Raw genomic sequence first — 22,925 nt, 5'->3', positions numbered from 1 at the left:
TTTGATTATCAGAACATTTCAAATTGTGTGAAGGATTTATCACATGATGTGTTGTTTTAGCAGGCAGTCTAGAAATTACATACTTGGAAGTAAATGTTTTCCTTCTAAGCAGTCCTCTTGGAAGGGCATGTACTTGTTCTAGTGGTGATGTCACTGTTCAAAACATTTTAAAAATTCTGCTTCTGAAGATTATTAAAGCTTAAAATTTAGACTTTTAAATTGGTATTTGGTTTGTCCTTTGGGATGAATTGGAGTTCAGGAAACAGTTAAATATAAGTTGGACTCAAATGTAGTGGGAATTCATTAACTCAGTGATTTATTCACTCATTAATTTGAAAAGAATTCATCGAGTATCTGCTGTATTTTAGCACTGTACTGGAATATGTGTGAGAAGATAATTTTTCTAAAAAGTATACAACCACTATATGTGATGACTGCCATTATAATCTAGTCCCTGGCTTCCTCACAACCGTTGTCATTTCCTAACTCTTTTCCTTTTGTTCACTATATTTGGCAAAACAGCCTCCTTTTTTTTCATTCCTACTCTTATTCTCTTTTTAGGGCCTTCGTACTTCTGTTACATTCTGTCTAGATTATTCTTCCCCTAATCTTGGGAGGCTTGCTCCCTCACTTTATTTAACTCTGTTCAAATATCACTTTATCAGAGAGGCCTTCTCTGATCATCTTATCTAAAGTAGCCCTCATCTCCATCACTTTCTATTCTTTTTTTTTTCTTTCGGTACGTGTGCCTCTCACTGTTGTGGCCTCTCCTGTTGCGGAGCACAGGCTCCGGACGCGCAGGCTCAGCGGCCATGGCTCACGGGCCTAGCCGCTCCGCGGCATGTGGGATCTTCCCGGACCGGGGCACGAACCCATGTCCCCTGCATCGGCAGGCGGACTCTCAACCACTGCGCCACCAGGGAAGCCCACTTTCTATTCTTTTATATTGTTTTCTTCTGTAGCCCTTGTCACTGCTGCCAATTACAGTATTGTTTGTCTGTCTCCCTGGAATGTAAGTTTTGTGAGGACAAGCACTTTGTGTTGTTCACCATTGTATCCCCAGAGCCTAGAACAGCTCCAGCACATTATATGTGCTTGGTAAGTCTTTATTGGCTGAATAAATGACCATCAAATTTGTGTTTAGCTTGAGGGCTCCAGGCCCATTTTTTCATGGCTTACTCAACATCTTAACAACGTAGTCATGTATTTCAAGCTTTCTGTGTTTCATACTTAACTAATTATCTTAGTATTCTAAAAATCTTTCTATATTTTCCATTTGGGTTTTAAGAGAATTACTTTAATGGGGCCATGTCACCCAGGAGGACACCCAGGAGACATTCTAGCCTCATTCTTTGTCCTTATTCTACACATCAAATCTGTGACCAGATAATAATGATTTTATCTCTGAAATACGGGTAAAATCTTTTTTCCATTTCTGTTGCCATGCCATTCTTGAGGCCTCATTTTCTTTCTTGGGTGATTGCATTGGCTTCATAACTACTATCCCTGTTCTAGTTCTATCCTTTCCCAATCTACTCTCTTCACTCTAGCTAGAAACGCATTTTCTACAAAGTTAATCTTAATTTCCTCAGCTGGGTGGAATATCTTCCTTCTTTGGGCTTCTATAGTATATTGTATGTTACCTTTCTTGTGATATTGTAATAATTTGTTCACTCCTGCCTCCCTCAGTCATAGTTGACAGATATTTATTTACCTTAACTGTGTGCTGGGTACTGTTCTTTTGCTGGTGATTCAGTGGTGAAAAACATTGAATACTTCCCCTGAGGAGTTTATGTTCTAGTAAGGAGAACACAGACAGTAAACAGGTGAACACAGAATTTTAAGTATGAATAAATGCTCTGAATAATGTAAAATTGGAGTATGTGAAAGAGAGTTGATAGGTGGTTAGGGGGTTGGTCAGAGAAAACTTCTCTGAGGCAGTGATATTTAGTTGATCCAGGACTAATGGGGAGGCACCAAGTGAAGAAGTAGGGGGAAAGTCTTCAACAGGTAGAAGGAACATAAAATATTGATCCAAAGGCCCAGAGATAGGAAAGAACCAGAGAAAGAAAGCGCTTGAGGAGAGGAAGAGTGGAGGATGTGAGACTAGAAGAGGTAGGCAAGAAATAGTATCGTTGAAGTATAAGTATTACATGAGAAAATTTGTTCAAAGACCCTAGTATAGTGTCGGTAAGTGCTAGGGTGAAAACCCAGAAGGCAAATGTTATTAAATAAATAATAGTGATTTATCCATTCTTTTAATCATGGACATTTGGTTGTAGTTTTTTGCTCTTATAAACAATGATTTTATATATGGTCTTGTACATGAATCCTGGTACTCATACGTAAGTTACTCTAGGTTATATAACTTGGTGTAGAATTACTGCTTATATGAAAAAATATATGTATATCATAGTAGCAATATGTAAGAGTTGCTCTTGATCCATACTTTTGTCAACACTTGGGATTATCAGACTTTCATTAAAAATATTCTATTATGAAAAATTTCAAACATACACATACACAGAGAAAAAAATATAAGGAACCCTCATGTACGCCTTATCCTACTTCAACTATCGTAAACATATGGGGCAGTCTTACCTCATGTGTAAATCTTCCTCCTCCCTTTGTGGATAATTTTAAAGCAAATCCTAGGCAAGTATTATTTAATTTGTAAATACATCAGTGTGTATTTCTAAAGGATAAGGACTTTTAAATATATAACTGTAATACTATTAGCACAACTAAGTAAATTAACAATGGTTTCTTTATATCATCTAGTATTTAGTGTTCAAATTTTCCTGATTGTCTTACAGATATCATTTTGAGTCAGGATTCATACACAAGGTTCACACACTTTTAATTTAATTTTTTGAATATGTCTGTCATATTGCTTCTCTTTCTGCGTAATCTGTCTTTTCAGTCTGTAGTATTTCTTTTGCTTTGGTCTGAAACATCTTGAATAAAATGTGTTTAGATGGTTATTTGTCCTACTTTGAAATTCATTGGGCATTCTGATTCTAAGTATTTTTCATGTTTTTGAACAATTTTGAAAAATTCTCAGTCTGACTTTTTGAGTAGTGCATCTCCTGCATTTTTTCTTGTTTAGGAATTCTTATTAAATGCATGTTAGACTTTCTCATTATCTTTCTTGTTTTTTAAATTTTTTCATGTATTTTGTCTCCTTTTTTCTTGGGGATCACGTTATAATACCTTCAGATGTATCTTTCAGTTCACTAGTTCTCCCCACAGCTGTGTTTATTCTGTTTATCCCCCCAATGAGTTTTTAAAATTTCAATCATGCTATTTTTATTTCAAGAAGTTCTGCTTGGATGTTTGTAAATTTTGAATCATATTTTCAGTCCTTTCTTTCCTTTAAACCAGAAACTTGCGAGTTATGGCCTGCAAATTTTGCAAGTAAGGCTTACAGATGCTGCATTTGTAAATAGTTTTATTGCGACATAGCTGTGCTCATTTAAGTATTGCCTACAGCTGCTTTGGTGCTACGGCTACTGAGTTTAGTTGCGAAAGAGACCTTATACCTTTCAAAGCCTGAAATACTTAGTCTGACCCTTAATGGAACAAGTTTGCCAAACTCCCTGCTTTAGATATATAAAACATAATTATTTCATTGTTTGTATTATGTATATGGTACTTCTGATATTTACAGTCTTTTAAGATTTTTTTGTTTATTGTTTCTGTTGATAGTGGCTTGTTTTCACCTTTCCTTCTGTGTTTATGATTTTTGCTTGTGCACTTAAATTTTTTAGGTTACTCAGACTAAGGGTGGCTACCTAGTTGGGTGGGTGGGTGGGTGGGTTGAGGTGGTGGTTGATGGTTGAATTTGCTTCTGCTGCCCAGGAATATGGTATACCAAGGGCTACTTTAAATTAAAATTCTCATTTTGAGATTTTTTTTTTGGGATCATGCAAAAGAATATATCTAGGTTCCAAAGACACCTGTGGTTGGCTTAGAATCTCAGGGAAGTCTCTTTTTATTTGTTTTGTTTCTGTTTGCAGCTTTACCCAGAGATACTTTTCTTTGTTCTCTGCCCCTTTTGCATGAGTGTTCTTCTTAGTGTATCAGACTTTATGGCTGATGAATTCCTTGTCTTGGAGTAAGCCCACACTCCTCAAGTCATGCACTTAAGCTCTACAGCAGTGGTTCTCAAGCTCTAGTCTTGTTTTGGAGGTCCCCACGACCTCAGTAATTTGCTAGGAAGACTCATTATGTCAAAAGGATGCAAAGCAAAATTAGCAAAGAGGAAAGGTACATTGGATGAAATCTCGGGGAATCCAGGCACAAGAGTCTTGTGTCTTCTCCCAGTGGGGTCACATAGGACATGCTTCATTCTCCCAGCAATGAATTGTGATAACACGTGAAATATTGTCCACCAGGGAGGTTTGTTAGAGACTCAGCCCCAGGGTTTTTATTGAGGACTTGAGAAGTAGGCAGCCTCTGCCTGGCAGGTAACAAAATTCCAGACTAACAGAATGAAAGCAGACGTTTGGCAAAAACCATATTGTTTGCATAAATGGTTTAGGCCCAGTGAGCCACTCTTACCAGTTAGGGCTGTAGGAAACCTCTGCAAGTATTTTTCCGGATGTAAGCCAGTGACTGAACTGGTAGGCAGACCTTTTTAAGGAAAAGCAGTTAGGCCTGTTAGGTTAACGTTTTCTGCGTAAATGTACAAATGAAGCACCTGGGGATGTTGATTTAATGAAGAGTCAGATTGGGTAGGTATGGGAGGGCCCAAGAGTCTGCATTTCTAACATGCTGCCAGGTAGTACCCATGTCGGTAGTTCACAGATGTACTTTAGTAGCCAGGTAGTTGCCCTGAAGGCCAGAAGTCCTTCTTTCCGATAGTATTTTTATCATAAACAATAAGTCTTTATTCTGAATTGGTAGAAAAGTTTTTTGTTGGGGGTTAAATTCTCTGTGCTGACAAACAAGTTTTTTTTCCTGGAGTGATATGGTTTATTTCGTATTAAACTTTATCCAACTTGAATAAGGAGATCTAAATTTATACTTCAATATTGGCATATCTTGTGTCATTGGGAGAATGGAAAAAGTGACTTTCAATGACTTTGTTGTAGAAAAGAATGAAGGATCTGGACTGTTGGTAATATTAATTGTACAGACCCACAATCTCTTATCCACAATTTTGAAAAACCAAAAACTCTGAAAATGAAAGCTGTTTTTCAGAAATAATGTGACCTGACAAAACGTAACCTGACCTAAACTCATTTGGCAGCAAAACCTGACCAGAATTTATATTATCTCAGTGTGTCTCCTCACATGTTCATCTAAAAAATATTACTGTATGTGAATATGTAATACTGCCCCTAACCTTGTTGGGATTGTTAAATCTGTGGTATATTACCTTTAAAATTAAAAAAAATTTGAATTCCTAAACCTATCTAACCCCAGCATGTCCGATGAAGGATCATCTGAAGGTCGTATAGTAGAAGTATGGAAAGAATTATGTTTAAAAGCACTATCAGAATGCATAAATAAATATAAAAATATTAGCAGTTAGGGTGGATCATATTCAGACCTCCTGTTCATGCAAGATATAACCAAAGAAATGCATTATATTGTTATATTTATAATAGTTCAGAGCTTTTAAAGGTTAAAATTCAAACAGCATTTGTAAATTTACTTTTAGATTTTGATTATTGGTGTTAATGCAATTATTTATGCATGCCCAAGTGGAATGTACAGAAGAATAACAAGTAGTAAATTTGTAACTAGAGGACTTGTTTGCACTTGAATTACACAGATCAATTGTATATTATGGCATTTTTGCACAATTAAGATCACCATTGCCCAAGGTTCATGAAAAAGCTTAATTTATCATGTGTTTCCCATATGCATGGGACTCCAGAGTAGTCAATATGTTTTTGTCTTGATAATTTTAGGTGAGGTGTGTCTTCTTTGATGTATATAACCATAAAAACATAAACAATGCCAAATACGGCAATATCAGCAAGGCACTGATTCAGAACTTAGTAGTAGTATAAAAATAAGATACTGTTGTGATATAGTCTGTAGAAGAGGTGCTGAAGATACATATGCTAAGATGTCTCAATGATATTTGTTGACTACCTGAATGTAATTTTCTAGTTCAGACAATATTACTATTGCCTAAAGATGGAAATTTTGGAAAGCTTTTTTTTTTTTTTCCCTTAAAGGATGAATTAATTTGATCACAGGACATACTGAATTCGACGTAGACAGACCACCAAACATAAAAACAGATATTTGTTTCTTTAATTGAAGATACACTGTAGAATTGAAATTTTGAGGCATTGTATTGAATTTGTTAAGAGTTATGGAGACAGTGAAAAGAGAAACCTGAGGGCAAATGATACAACTTTAGGTAATATTAAAGAGTATAAAATAGGAGGAGGGAATGCAGACCTTTGAGAGAAGTACTCAAGGAACAGTGAAAAATAGGTATGAAGAAGACCAAGACAGTGAATTATAGCAACCAAGGGAGAGAAGGTGAATTTGGTTAGCATTGGCCAGTAGTTCTCTAATGGAAAAGTCAGGGAGTTTGAAAAGCTGAGAAAAAGCCTTTGTATTGGGTAAATAGTAAACTCGTAGAGAACAACTTTAGTGGAATGGTGGCCTAGATACCTGATGGGTAGAATTTAGAAGATGAGGTAAGAATTAATTAACTTGAGCCTCAGAGAGATTTGGTAGAAGAAAGGTGTAATGTCACTTCAAAAAATGGGAAACAGTGGGCAGAAGCATTTTTTTTTTTAAAAGATGGGTAAAAACGAGTGAGAGACTTAGATCAATGAGAAATAGTGAATAATTAAATGATGGAAATACTGGAATTAGGCAGTAAGATGTAGAACCAAGAATACAAATGGAAAGGTTAGAAAATAACATTGTAATAGCATTTTTCAGATTTCTAACCCACACTCAAATTGTGTCTTGCAGCCAAAGTGTATTTGTACTCTTTGCTCCTTTATTAGTTTCTAAGAGGGAAGTCCTTAATTACATTCATAGAAGCCACCTGTCAGACAAGTGATCTGAACTATAGTCATGTTTCATAAAAAACGTGAAAGTAGCTGTACAAGCAAAATGTACAACTAACTTTGTAAATAAATCTAATAGGCTGGGTGTATATAACAATTAATTGCCTCAGCTTTTAGGCACAGCTGTTCAGTTCTTTTACAGGGTTCATTTACATAGTGAATTGTTTCAGAGAGAAACAGAATTTTTCTCTTACAATAAAAGATTTCTAATTAGGGGACTGTGGAAACCTAATGATTTAATAGATTAAGACATAGAAGTTTTAGCAGAACATCCAGTGATTGTAATCTTTATATAGTAATTGCTTTTAGTTATTTTTACTAACATTAGAAAATGTTCTAATTGCAGACAGTACTTTTCATACTGTTTTTCTGCAGAAAAATAGCATTAAAATAAATGCCATGACAAAGATTCTTTGAATCTTTTCTGTAGCCTGGTGAATGTCCTTTGTGTATTCTTTGTATATACTTGTGTATACTTTGTACGTGTGTATAAAGTAAAAGTGCTTTGTGAATTTGGTTACAGTTCTGTACTACAGTTATCTCTAAGCCCAAGCATTCTACTGATCTCTAATTTTATTGTGAAAAAGGGAAAGAGATGAACTCTAAGAAAGCACTTCATATTTTTTTTCCTAACAAGCAGCTCTTCTTCATTTTCCACCACAAACATCTAAGCCATCTTTACCAGAAAAATCTTTAAAAATTCACAAATTACTTACCATTTAAAAACAGATAATGATGGAATGATTAGAAGATTATTAGGTAAATAGTTAGGCTTTAGTTCTTTATCTAATTAGTACAACCTGGGGACATGATTTCTAGTGCTGGTATGAATGTAAATATCGATATAATGCTTGGAGGGAGGGGGTGTGTAGACAAAGATCAGGAAGGTGATTTTCTGAAGGTAAATGGCAGGCTCAAATTTCTACCTTTTCTAGACATTGTCATTTAAAATTTTTATATTTGACAAATTTGAATGGGTCATGGCAGTTACATTGCTAATTATATTAAATAGGTATGTTCTTACCTTAGAAGGTGAGATTCCTTTTCAAAGCAATAGAAAGACGTTACTTATGGTTAGGTTTTGGGGGAGTAAATTTGTTTTGGTCCTCAGAATTTGAAAAATAGATACATTAAAGCAGTGTGATCTTTCTTATCTGCTCCTCTTTTGTGTACATCTCTTCTACAGTTATTGTTATTATAATCATAAGACAGTATTTCCATTGTAAATTCTTGTGTTTTAATATTCACAGTGTGACCTGGGACATTCAATAAAATTTTTGGGGGGTGGTTACTGTGTGTCAGACATCATTCTAGGTATTAGGATGACACCATAATGGTGAACCAAAGCTGACTTACAGGGAGATAAATGTCAACCAATCATACAAGTAAATGTATAATTGCAAACTGGTGTGTACACTGAAGGTACATTCTCCTTTGAAAGGCAGAACAGTATAATGAGGTAGACTGTAGGGCGATTGCATTTTGGGGAGTGAGATAGACTCTAGAGTCAGATTGGTTAGGTTCAAATCTTATTACCATGTCTGGTATTTGTGTGACTTCAGGCAAGTGAATTAATGTCTCTAAGACTCTTTTTAGCATGAGGAGGATAATAATAGCACCTACCTTCTATGGTTCGTATGGAGATTAAAACAGATTTTTCATGTAAAAATATTAGCACAGTATATTGTAGCATATAATGTACTAATAGTTATTTTTGTGTCTGGATATTATTTCACATTGTAATATATTCTTATTTGAAAATGATACAGAAGCATATTTCATAGAGTAGCTCTTATCTGTTCTTCAAAAGTTCAGATCAGATAAATCCAAAGGGATATCAGAATCTAGTTACATGACATTGTGGTAGTCTTTATAGCATCTTTCAAATTTCAGTGTGCATAAGAATGACTGGGGTGCCTCCTACAAATGGTACAAATGTGGGTCACTTTCCAGGCATATTGATTCTGGAATCAGTATTTCTTATAATTCATGTATTTCTTAGAAACACAGGTTTGAAAACCACTGGTCTGTAAGTCTGTTTCCGATGCAGGCCAAATAGTCAATTATTTTGTCTCATCATTTTAAGGTATAACATGTAAGGTGTTTTTTGTTATTTTTGGTGTATATGCTTACTACAAATGGTAAAAAAAATTCCCCTAAATCTATACTTGCTCTAGGATTACTTATTAGTAAATAGTGTCATACATCAGTATATCCAATCTAGAATCCTGGATTCATCCTTGATTCCTCCTCCTGCCTTTCCTTCCAGCTCTAATCCATTACTGATGAAGTTTCTTACATGGAAGGTTTTTGTAACCTCTATTTAAACTTGACTTTCTTCTCCCCTACAGTCTTTCTAAAACACAGAGTTGATCATGCCATCCACTTGCATAAATGTCTTCCTTAATAATTATCCATTGCCCAAAGATGTCTAAATTTCGTAGTATATCTTATAAGGCCATTGGAATGAAGCTCCACTTTCCTATATTTCCTATCATCTTGTTTTCTTGGGAATATTGAATTTCTTGCCATTCCTTGAGAAAATACCATATTTTTTTCATGTTTACTTGTTGTGTACATTCTGCTTTTTCCTGTTGTATATGCCTAGAAAACTTATTGCTTATGGTCAAGAATCAGTTCCCATGTCAATCCATCCCCAAATAACTGTCTCACTCTTTTGCTCAGTCTTTCTTACCCAGTGTTTATTGAGCACCCACCATGTGCCTGGCATTGTTTCCAGGCCGAGGATGCATGTGTGAACAAGACAGTTTTCCTGTCTTCACTTGTCATACAGTCTAAGTGAAGTCTCTATCAAACACCCTCCTTTTATCTTATTCCCATAGTATTACTATGAAGTGTTATATATACCTCTATTCCCATTTAATTTTGATCTCCAGGGCTGAGACCGTATCTTGTAGTTATTAATATTCCTCACCTAAGCAGTTGGCACAGTATATGGCTTCTGGTGAGCCCTGAAATGTACAGTTGAATAAAACTTAGGAATGTAAATATAAAGCTACTCCCAGGATAGATCAAAACTATACATTGTAGGAGACATTTGTACTTTCAGTTATATAAGTAATAAAATGACTAAATACAATCTAGAGGGGAAACCTGTGTTCCCACTCTACTGTCCCCACTATATAATGTCATTGTTATTTTATTCTTTACAGAAAATATTTAAGGAAAATTGGGAGGAATATTCTGTCATTTGAAACTTAAAAGTATTTTAAGCCATTTGTATCGATTTATTTTGTGATTTATTCAAAATAATGATTTGAAATAAAGATTATAGACAGTATTCTAATTATTGATATTATATATCCATACAACTTTTATTTTTTATTTATTTTTTTTTTTGCAGTACGTGGGCCTCTCACTGCCGTGGCGTCTCCCTTTGCGGAGCACAGGCTCCGGACACGCAGGCTCAGCGGCCATGGCTCACGGGCCCAGCCGCTCTGTGGCACGTGGGATCTTCCCGGACCGGGGCACGAACCCGTGTCCCCTGCATCGGCAGGCAGACTCTCAACCACTGCGCCACCAGGGAAGCCCCATACAACTTTTAATTGAAGTTCTGTTCAAGTGAATTATTAACTATTTCCAGCTGACTTTATTTTTAATGTTTTATGCCTAGGTCAGACCTGGTCTGTATCTTACAGTTATATAATGACATGCTTGTAATAAAGCAATTAAAGACATGATTTTTGTTCATATAACTTTTAAATGATCACATCAGTGAACTGGTAGATGTCACTTGTTTAATTTATCCAGTCAAAGGTACAAATGAGAAGCCTCAAGAAGGACATTTCTGCCACCCCCATTAGTGTTTTTATCTTTTTCCCTTGAAATCATTCAAAATGAGCAATTCTTTGGGATTATAGAAAAAAGACATATTTTTGTAAAAATAGAAAGAGGAATGTATAAAATGAGGTAATTTTAAATCCAAAATTGAAGTGGAGCAAAAGAGACCTGAACCCCTGGGTCACTGGGAAGACAATCTTAAAATGTTGCAGATCAGCGGAAACTGCCTTAACCTCTTCTTACAAAATTGTATTGATAAGAGTAGGATACTGGAACAGGAACCCAAACAAAACTGTTCTCTTCCAGCCTCTGGGAAAAGGAGATAGAGAAAAGATCTAGTTGTAAGAAAATTTTACAAACAGTCGTTGAATTTTAACTGTCTGCTCTTATGGTGGTCATGTCATTTATAATACAACCTGGGATACTTTGGGGAGTGAAAGGAGGTGGTATTAATAATTACACTGGCACAATAGGTATAAGTTAGAACCTAGGCAGTTGAGATATGTGTTCTGTCATAACTGCTGCAATAGTGGTATGAAGAATGTATCATGAGAACATAAAGAAGGGAGCTTGTAGGTTAAGGAAAACCTTTACACATCTGAGTAAGACTTCTGAAGAGTGAGGATTTCCTCCAAATTGGGTAGGGAAACAAAGGGCATGCCAAGCTGAAGAAACCTAGTGCCATCTTGCTGTCTGTGTAGTCTTGCCTCTGTACGCATCATTCACTCTCAAGAGGTGCTTCATGTCCATCATTCTTCTAAAGTAGCCCTACGAAAGTGTTCAATTTTTAGTATAATAAACCTAACATTTAAGAAAGTTAGAAGGGCTTCCCTGGTGGCGCAGTGGTTGAGAGTCCACCTGCCGATGCAGGGAACGTGGGTTCGTGCCCCGGTCCGGGAGGATCCCACATGCCGTGGAGCGGCTCGGCCCGTGAGCCATGGCCGCTGAGCCCGCACGTCCGGAGCCTGTGCTCCGCAACGGGAGAGGCCACAATAGTGAGAGGCCCGCGTACCACACACACAAAAAAGTTATAACTAAACTGATTTACTTGCAGTAGTAATTGATAGGTTTTCCTTGCCTATCTCTACTACAGTATTTATATTTAAAATATACCAAAGATTAAAAAGGTTATCTGCTACAGTTGCTTGAGAGGAAAAATTATTATTTTCAGTATGTGAGGGTAGATAATACTTGTTTTGCATTCCAGATTGTTAATCCAGAGCAAATCAATGAAAATTACAAAGGGACAGAGTTTGGCATCAGTATAAGAGACAATATTCGACTCCTCTATCAAAGATGGAATAGAATAGGCTCTCTTAGGAAGTTTTGAGTTCCTCTGCATTATAGATAAAAGGAAGGCCCTTTTTCCAGGATGCTATCATTGGGATAGATCCTTTCCCTACTAAATTATATAACTCTTTGATATTAATAATTGTTAGAATTTCAGGAAATGTTAGAGAGTTTGAAGCGGTGCTTCCTCAACTTTTGGACCTGTGGGTAATGGTGAGAAGGTGTACTCCCAGTGTCCTTGCTGGTAGAGGAGACAGATTTGCTGCTGGCTTTTACAGAGGTAATACCAACTATAGTTATGCCATATACTTTTTTTTTTTTTTTTTGCAGTACGCGGGCCTCTCACTGTTGTGGCCTCTCCCGTTGCGGAGCACAGGCTCCGGATGCACAGGCTCAGCGGCCATTACTCACAGGCCCAGCCGCTCCGCGGCATGTGAGATCTTCCCGGACTGGGGCATGAACCCGTTGTCCCCTGCATCGGCAGGCAGACTCTCAACCACTGCGCCACCAGGGAAGCCCTGCCATATACTTTTAATCCTTTATGTCTGCTCACAGTAATCATAGATAATATTAAATATATAATTAAATACATATCCAATTTATGTAGTCATGTTTAATTTTATTAAATTCTTATGCACCCAACTTTTCTAGCTTGTTGCTTACTAGCATTTGTTCATGTATATTCACAAATAAATCACAGAAAATATTGCTCAACTGTGCTCCCACTCCTAATTCCTCTGACATTTTCAAGAAGGCAAATAAGACAACAAAAGTTTTACTTCAAAAATGAGCAGATCTTGGATCATAAAAGTAATGCACGGGACTTCCCTGGTGGCACAGTGGTTAAGAATCCGCCTGCCAATGCAGGGGACACGGGTTCAATCCCTGGTCTGGGAAGATCCCACATGCCGCGGAGCAACTAAGCCCGTGCGCCCGAACTACTGAGCCTGCACTCTAGAGCCCACAAGCCACAACTACTGAAGCCCGCACGCCTAGAGCCTGCGCTACACAACGAGAAGCCACCGCAATGAGAAGCCTGCGCACCGCAACCAAGAGTAGCCCCTGCGTGCTGCAACTAGAGAAAGCCCACGCACAGCAACAGACCCAATGCAGCCAAAAATAAATAAATAAAATAAATTTATTAAAAAAATAAAAGTAATGCACTAAAATGTAACCAAAATTCATTAATTTAGACACACTAATATGTGAATTAAGCATTTGACTGGGCTAGCCACATAACTTTCACATGATTGATCCATAAAAATTGTTTTTGCTAAGCGAATAATAACTAATTTTAATTATAGTTGCTACTATTTATTGAATATCTGTTCTGGGCTAGGCACTGTGCTAAGTACGTTGCACCTCACACCTTGTAACAATGCCTTCTAGGTTAGGTAATTAGTATATTCACTATAGGTATGAGAAAATGGATGCCTGTGAGGTTTAGTGACTTAGTCTAAGGTTACATGGCTTGTAGGTGATTAAGCTAGATTTGAATCCAGTTCTTTTTTATTTCAGAGTTCTTTCTATTATTCCCAAATAGATGTATGCGAGTAGTTTTTGGTTATTAATTTACTATGTGTACTTGAAACTAACTTTATTTAAAAATCAATTTTATGTTGTATATTTTTTGACAGGTAAAGCTATTAATATGATTTATTGCAGCATGTTACAAAGCAGTACATATTGAAAACATTTTAAAATAAATGCATGTTTACTCACATATATATATACATATACATGTGTGCGTGTGCATATGTGCACATACATGGAGAATTAAGCTAAAGGGGGAAAGAATATATTTATGTATGTGTGTATATGTCTGTAGATGTATAGAGATATAGATGAAAGGTTTCTTTACTGTAGTTTTCTCTTGGTGGTTTTCTGTATGTATATATGTATCTATATATACGTGTATGTGCTTATATAATATTAAATTGCTGGATATTGGCTATAGTTATTCCATTACCTCCAGAAAGAGTCATTGGGAACACTCATAGGACTTACAAGTTACACAATAAGAGGAAAAGAGCAACTGTAATTTTAGCAGTTCTTTTGTGTTTTGCTTCCTTGCATTTGAATGGTTGGCCATCATAGCCAGCTAGCCACAACTTTTTTTTCTCTTTTTCCTAGCCACATCCCCGGCCACCCCCCCCACCTCACCCCCGCTTTTTTCCCTTAATGCAGCTCTGGGCTAAACTACTGGGCTTCAGAGAAATCCTAGTGGATTATCTCATTTGTGCTTTATATCAATACTTCTCACATAGCACAGTTTTGGAGAGGCTGAACTGGGAACATTAAGTGAGAATAGGAAGAAATAAAGAGAGGTAAACCTCTCCTTAAAGTCTCTCCCCTGTCCCCAAAGTCTCTCCCCGTCCCCGCCCCCAGCCAATAAAAAGCACACTGATCTGAGCTTGCTCATATAGTTTAAGTTCTGACTGTCTAGCATAGGAGCTGGCAATCTACAGCTCATGAGGCCAGGTCTGTTTTACTGAAACATAGCCACATTCATTTACTTATGTATTATCTACTATTGCTTTCTTGGTTACAACAGAGTTGAGGTTACAACAGAAGAAGAGAGTTTATGGCATAAAATACTTACTGTCTGGGCCTTTTTTAATTAAAAAGTTTGTATACTCCTAATCTAGCATGTAAGGAAGAAACCAGGGACTTCTTATTTCATTACCAGGGGAACTTTACCCTAATATTTCAAGTTAGAGTTCCTCTTAGGAACATTGTAGCACATGAGCATTACATAGTATTTCATGTCTAAAATGGCCCTGAATACTATTTTTGAATTGGTCTAGGAAGTAACATAGTTTCTGGGAGGAAACATGTTCTGTCTTTCAGGAAATATGTTATGAAGAAACTTTGAAATTCTTCCGTATTACAATTCTAGTTGGGTGTTCCTGGTAATTATATAAAAGAGAAAGGGGTAAAGAGGGCAAAGAAGAAAGGCTGATTCATTTTGATTTGGATTGACAACAACACCTGCATTGTATGTTAGGTTCATTATATGTCATTATTCATCAGGCAAAGATTTGACCCAATATTGGCTTCTCACCATCTGTCAGTTTTCATATTGTGTGCATAGGGGTTTTTGTTGTTGTTGTTTATCAGTTTTCTTCCATTTGTATGTAAGGTCCAGTAAGGAACGATCTGTCTTGCTCATTGATGTATTTTCCCAGTACTTAAAACAGTACCTGACCATATAGGTGTTCAATTAATGTTTCTGAATGAATGAACTCAGACTCGAGATTTTATTTTTGTCACAAAATTGTGGCTTTTCAAAAATGTCTGCAATCAGTTTGTACTTAGAAAATAGGCAATAATTAGAAATATGCAAGCCTTTGTGAAGAATATATCTTCAGACTAATCATCTTAACTATGAGTCCTATCACATTGCATAGTAGTAACTGTGTCCTCACGTTAGCGAAACTGTTTGATGCCTGACAATTTAATGATAAATTGATGTAAAATGGTTAGGTTATATATTTCCATTAGGTGGATTTCACACTGGCTTTAAAGATCCTTAACTCTGGTTTTGCAAACTACTGTAGGTTCTGAATTACTGTAAGGGTTGTTATAAAAATTGTATTAAGTTCTCAAGTATAGTTAAATCATTTAAAAATCATTGGCTTACTCATAATTTTTCTTCCTCAATGTCTCCAAACAGATACCATTTATAACAAAAAGATATTACTGAGTACTAGCAGTGATCTATTCATGGTCCCTTGCAGTTTTTTTAATGAGCTCTGATCCCACCCAATGGTGAGCTGTTTTCATTCCATATTTAAGACAACCTAAAAGAGTCACTAATTTTAAAGTCATACGCTAAACCATTTAAAAGTAGATAGAATTTCATTGGAGTTTAAAAAAATATGCGAAATTTGTAGGAAATGCTCAGAAATCAAATGAATGATCTGAGTATGTAGTCATTTCAAAGTGATTGGAAATAACTGGGTTATGTAATATGCTTAGTGGTTTGACACTAACCAATTTATGGTTGTCATGGCTTACACTGAGTATAATAGAATGGCGGAATGTAGGCAGATGCAAGGTAAATTTATAGAACAATGTGACCAGTTTCATTTGCTGAGGAAAAGACTGATTCAAAACAAATAGCATCTTAGTTCTGTGTTAACATCTAAATATCTCAAAGGAAGGCATAATGGTTCTTAAACTAAAATACCCGTAATGTAACAGGTTTTTTTTCTTCTTTAGATTGTGCTTTTGTTTAAAGCAAATAGGATGCTGAATATATTAATAGAAAAATAGCTTCAGGAATATTGACACTCTATTCCAGGGGTTGGCAGACTACCAACCGCAGGGCAATTTCTGGCTTTGGCCTGTTTTTGTAAAACAAGTGAGCTAAGAATGGTTTTTACATTTTAAAAGCTTTTTTTTTTTCTTTCAGTATTTTTTTTTTGAAATAATCTCACACAGGTCATTAATCACTGCATAGTGCCCTGTTATATAGATGAGCCTTTTTTTAAAAAAATTATTTATTTATACCTGCTGAGTTGAGTCTTAGTTGCGGCACGTGGGATCTTCATCGCATGCAGGCTTCAGGCTTCCCTGTAGTTGTGGTGTGCGGGCTGTAGAGTCTGTGGGCTCTCTAGTTGTGGTGTGCGGGCTCTTCGTTGCGGTGCATGGTCTTCTATCTAGTTGCGGTGCACAGGGCTCTCTACTTATGGTGCATGGGCTCTAGAGTGTGCAGGCTTAGTTGCCCTGTGGCATCTTAGTTCCCCAGGGAACCCAGGGACCAGGGATCGAACGCATGTCCCCTGCATTGGAAGGCGGATTCTTAACCACTAGACCACCAGGGAAGTCCCTCTTTCAGTATTTTAAAGATGTTGCTTCACTGTCTTCTCATTTGCCTGTTTTCCACGAGAAATTTGTCATTCTTCTTATTCCTCTGTTTTTTATCTGGTGGCTTTTAAGACTTTTCTCTACCAGTGGTTTTGAGCAATTTGATTATGATGTGCCTTGGTCTAGTTTTGGTCCTGTTTCTTGTGCTTGGGGTTGATTGAGCTTCTTGGATTTATTGGCTTATTTTGATCAAATTTGGAAAGTTTTCATCTATTATTTCCTCAATTCTTCTATCGCCTAATTTTTTCCTTTGAGGACTCCAGTTACACATATTGTAATTGTGTTAGGCTGCTTGAAGCTCCATAGTTCACTGATAGTCTTTTCATTTATTTTTTGTTCCCTTTCTGTTACATTTTGGTTAGTTTTTATTGCTTTGTCTTCAAATTCACAATTCTTACTTTCTGTAAAAGCTGTTATGCTTTTATTCCCATCCAGTATATTTACATCTGAGACATTGTAGTTTTCATCTCCAGAAATTCAATTTGAGTGCTTTTTATACTTTTCATGCCTCTCCCTAAGTTTTTGAACATATAGAATACAGTTATAAAAACTGTTTTAATGTCCTTTTCTGCTGATTCTAACAGTTCAGTTTTGGGTCATTTTCAGTTGAGTAATTTTTCTGCTTACTATGAGTCATAGTATGACTTTGCTTCTTTGTATGTCTGATGATATTTGGATGCTAATCATTGTAAATTTTGCTTCATTAGGTGTTCCCTATTTTTTCTGTTCTTATGATACTTCTTGAGCTTTGGTCTGAGACACATTTTAGTCACTTGGAAACAGTTCAATTCTTTCAAGTCTTGCTTTGGAGATTTGTTAGGTGGGATCAAAGAAATGTTTAGTCTATATCTGATTGTTCCCCACCACTAAGCCAAGACTTTTCTGAATACTGTAACCAATGCCCCATGCACTATGAAGGTTTTCAATATGGACATTAGGAACAAGCACTGCTTGTTCTGCCCTGTGTGAACACAAGGTACTCATCCCTTTAATTCTTTAGAGTGGTAATTTCCTCACAAACATGCACCAATCATTGCTATATTGACTACATAAGGGATCCCTTTGCAGATGTCCAGTGTTCTCTCTCTGTGCAGTGCTCTCTTCTCTAACACTTTTTGGTCTACTGGGACTCTGAGCTCTGTCTCTTCATCTCAGACAGTTTGGGTTTCTCCTCTCAGCACCAAGGCCTGGAAACTCTCTAAAGACAGTAAGCTGGGGCAGTTGTAGAGCATGCTTGTTTATTTCTCATTTCTCAGGGATTATTTTTCTTTACTTCTTGATGTCCAGTGTCTTGAACTATCATTTTATATGTTTTGTTCAGTTTTTTGGTTGATTCAAATAGGACAGTATTTTTGGTGCCTGTTACTATTGTGTCAGTACATTGTGGCCAGAAGTGAAAGTTGTGCTTGGGGTTGGGGTTGAAATTTAAGAATGAGTGGTTGAATAATTCCAGGTGATGATACACAGAGTTGCACCATAGGTATAAGTGGAGTAGAGTCATCCACATATGAGTCATCCACATGGACTTTGAAGTCTCCTAAGTAGATAGATTTCAGAGAGAGTGTAAGACTTTAAAGAAGCCAAGAGCCAAAGTTGCGAAGTTTTAATACTACACGGTTTGTGTGTTTGGTTAAGAAAATACTCTTTTAAAATTATGTTAAATTTCTTTTGTCTGTTCTAGAACCTTCTGATAACTTAAGGGAGATTCTCCAAAATGTGGCCAAATTGCAAGGAGTATCAAATATGAGAAAGCTAGGCCATCTGAATAACTTTACTAAGGTAAGTAACTTCATTCTTTGTATTACCATCTTAAATTCTTTTTTCATTATTGTACTTTTTAGATGCTTCTTAACCACCATTAACAAGAAATTCTTGAGTATTCCTTCAGTATTAGTGCTTTCCTCTGCTGCTTCTCATGGATTTTTGTCATATGTTTTTAAATTTAAAAGTATATTTGAATAATGGGAAGCATTATATACTTGTTGTAAAAAATTTGGTAGGTTCAGAAGCAAATAAAGTAAAAAAAACACTGAGAAGTCCATAATTCAATCTCCACTATTATTCACAGAATGATGTATTTCTTTTGCCTTTTTATATTCATTTTTATGTGATACTATAGGATAAATATGTTTGTACATAAGTACGTGTGTGTTGCTTTTCATAGGTGTAATAATTTCCAGAGAAGTATTACAACTTCCTCTCTCTTTCCCTAATACTCTATTCCCATTATCTGGATCTCAATTAGAGCTCAAGATAAATGTAGGGGCCCTTGTCCCAGATAAATATTGACTTGATCTCTGTTAGCAGCCAAGAATTCCCAAGTTTGATAGATGGATTGGTGTGCTTTTGAGCCTGGTAATGCTGGACAGCCAACTCTTGGAAACACTAAAATGCCGTTATTTGAGGTGATGCCATAAATAGAGAGCAAAATGCTTTCTTTGGGAAAATTTTTTTCCCTTTTTAGTTTACTAAATATAAACTGTTATACATTTTATTTTATTTTTTTATTTTTAAATTTTTGTTGAAGTAGAGTTGATTTATAATGTCATGTTTCAGGTGTGCAGCACAGTGGTTCAGATTACATATATATGCATACACATATATATGTATTCTTTTTCAGATTCTTTTCCCTTATAGGCTATTACAAAATACTGAGTATAGTTCCCTGTTGTACATTTTAAATGTAGGAATAATTGTTTGTTATAACCCCTTACTACTCAAAGTGTGATCCATATACCAGCAGCATTGGTGTCACCTTGGAGCTTGTTTGATATGTACAGTTTTTGACCCCCCCCCAGACCTACTGAGTGAGAATCTACATTTTAATGAATATCTCAGGTGAATTTGGGTGTACATTAAAGTTTGAGTGGCACTGTTTTAATCCTTCCAAAATGTTTAATTCTCTGCTACCTGGTAGTTAGACTGTGGCTTGGATTTGATTTTATTTCATAGAAATAGAAGGGGATAAGAATATTGTCACTATGTAACCAAGTTGTTTTTTTCAGTATGGTGTTGTCTGATAAATATTTACAAAATAGATTAGTTTTTTTTTCTTTTCATAGTTAGGGAAACATAGATATGCATTTATTTTTTCTTAGTGAAACTTTGAAATATTCTGGCATTTTATTTTTATATAACAGATGAGAAACTTATTTTGTATGAGGGATGACAAAGTGATTTTTTTAAAAACAACTTTCAAAAACACTGAATGAGTGCTTGTGAAGGGGTTTTCAAAAATATCCCTGTGACGCAGACCTACTAGAGAGTGGACTTGAGGATACGGGGAGGGGGAAGGGGAAGCTGTGACAAAGCGAGAGAGTGCCATGGACATATATACACTACCAAACGTAAAATAGATAGCTAGCGGGAAGTAGCCGCATAGCACAGGGAGATCAGCTCGGTGCTTTGTGACCACAGGTGGGATAGGGAGGGGGGGAGGGAGGGAGACGCAAGAGGGAAGAGATATGGGAACACATGTATATGTATAACTGATTCACTTTGTTATAAAGCAGAAGCTAACACACCATTGTAAAGCAATTATACTCCAATAAAGATGTTTAAAAAAATAACCCTGTGTATATTTTCATTTTTATCAATGTAATGAAAGTCTTCAAATACATTTCTTCAGTGTGCTAGTCAGATAATAGCAAGTTTTTAAGACCTAGAGTTGTTCCACAGTTGCAAATGGCATCTCCTGGTTTCACTCCCTCTATTAAATTTCCCAGTTTTATGTCATCATTCTTCACCCAACCCTAATAATAATACGTCTTACCACTTGCCTAGATTTAACTGTTAAAAACAATTAGTAGAGGTTTTTGTCCTGTTTGAACTCATGGGTCCTGTCACAATCAGGTTGACATCTAGATATGTAGTTCCGAATCTCTTGACAACTGGGATTCTGAAAGTTGGGAATGAATGTAAGAATGGCAATGATTTCTGTTATTCCACTTTGGCACCAGAATGGGTACTAAAGCCATCTTAAAAATCTACAGTAGCACTATGCAGTAGACATATATGTGAGCCACATATGTAATTTTAAATTTCTAGTAGCCACACTAAAAAAAAGTAAAAGTGAAGTTATTTTAATATATATTTTCTTTAGTCCAGTATATCCACATTATTATCATTTTATGTAAGTATAAAATATTAATGAGATATTTAATATTTTTTCATGCTAAATCTTTGAAATCAAGTGTGTATGTTATGCTTATAGCACATCTCAATTCAGGCTAGCCATATTTCCATGTTCACAGCCACCTGTGTGTGGCTAGTAGCTACTAACCATAATGGACATTGTACATACAGAACTTTTTGGAATGGGAGTGGTTTAAACATCTATTTCTAGGAATCTGTTGGACACCTTTCTTTTTCCCTTGTCTATTCTCCATTTATTTCTATCTAGATCCCAGTTTCTCTAGGGTTAAGGTCAGTTGCCTTCTCTCCCTTTTTCCCTCCTCCATTTCTTTGTTTTCTGAGTTTTTCCCATAGTATTTCACTAAGTTGTTCCCTCCACTTGGTCTCTCCTTGATTTGTGTTCTCCCAGTCTCTTCTCCGGTTTCTCCTTCCCTCTCGTCCTCCCCTTTTTTTTGTTTTGCCATATCCTTTGTTTACAGTTTTTATATTTCTCTCTGAAAAGGGCTTGTAGCAGCCCTCTTATATGCTGTTTTAAATTATTTATGGATTTAAAAATCAGATAAACATACTGGAATTTTTCTACAATATGAGGGACTAAACCTTGGGTCAGGGTGTGAGGGGCTGTTTAATTAGTAAAATCCATGAACATGAGAGTTGATAAAAACTCACTTGGCTGCCTGGTGATACAGTGAGGAAAGCGTGAACTTCAGATCAAGTAAATGGGGTCTTACAGCCCAGGTCTGACCCTAACGAGGCAGTCTTGGGCAGATTTCTTTACTCAGAGATAATTTTGCTGCAATTAGAAGCAAGGTGTCAGTACAGTGCCGGTACATAATATATACTCCATAACAGGTAATGCCTTACAATCTAGGGTTTGTTTTTTGTTTTCTTTTGCATTTTTTGCCACTTTTCAGGAATTTTTGTTGACTCTAAAAAGGTGAGTCTGCTTAATAGCTTGAGTTGCAGGTTGGTAAGCTGTTACTGTAACAGGGTTTTTCAACATGAGCAACATTGACATATTGGGCCAGATAATTATTTGTTTTGAGAAGCTGTCTTGTTCATTGTAGTGTGTTTAGCTGCATCCCTGGCCTCTACCCACTAGATACCAGTAGCGCACCTCCACTAGTTGTCACAAGCAGAAATGTCTCAAAGCATTGCCGAATGTTTCCTAGGGGACAGAGTCATCCCCTAGGTAATAAATAAAGGTCTGTAGGTTTTATTATAAAATTTCTCCAAACACCTAGCACAAAATAAATGCTTATTGAATTTAATCATAATATAATGTGTCGTTGAATTCCATTTTGTTAGCGAGCTACGCTAATAAATATTTACAGAGCTGGTATTCTTTTAAAATCTGTAAGTTCGTTAATTTACAGAGTAAAATTTATAAATTCTTAGAAATCTCTAAGAATAGCTCTATAGAATAAGAAAATAAGAAACAGGATTATGATTCCAGGAGACTGGTTAGACAGGAGTTAGTTGGTCACCCTTCACTGTTCCTATAATAGGTTATATGTGTGTCTACTAAATTTTATCTGCTCTTTTGTTATTATTATTTATTGTGTGTGACTATCTTATTAAACTGAGTTTATTAAATACAAGAAATATGTAGTATTTAATTTTTTACTCTTATATCCCTCTCTTCCCCAAATCCTGGCACATATCAAGTGTTTAATTAAAGGTATTGTATTACATTGGGATGATTTTGCAGTTTAAATAAGCGTTTTTGTTGTACTAGCATTTGTTTTGTTATTAAGTAACAAAATAAACTAGGATTAA

The 22,925-nt window shown here is 36.2% G+C and overlaps 1 protein-coding gene across 4 annotated transcripts in view; it reads left to right on the top strand.

The window, feature by feature from the left end:
• Positions 1-22,925, top strand: part of RICTOR (RPTOR independent companion of MTOR complex 2) — a 127,789-nt gene that overhangs the window by 13,433 nt on the left and 91,431 nt on the right. For all 4 annotated transcript variants that reach the window (XM_082651485.1, XM_082651483.1, XM_082651484.1 and 1 more), the window contains exon 3: positions 18,694-18,791. In XM_082651485.1, the coding sequence (XP_082507611.1) occupies positions 18,694-18,791 (98 nt within the window). The remainder of the gene's footprint in view (positions 1-18,693; positions 18,792-22,925) is intronic.

Source organism: Grampus griseus, assembly GCF_964374135.1.
Source record: "Grampus griseus genome assembly, chromosome: 3".
Taxonomy (NCBI): Eukaryota; Metazoa; Chordata; class Mammalia; order Artiodactyla; family Delphinidae; genus Grampus; species Grampus griseus.
The sequence above is the reverse complement of the archived record's forward strand: the minus strand, read 5'-3'. Positions and strand labels throughout refer to the sequence as shown.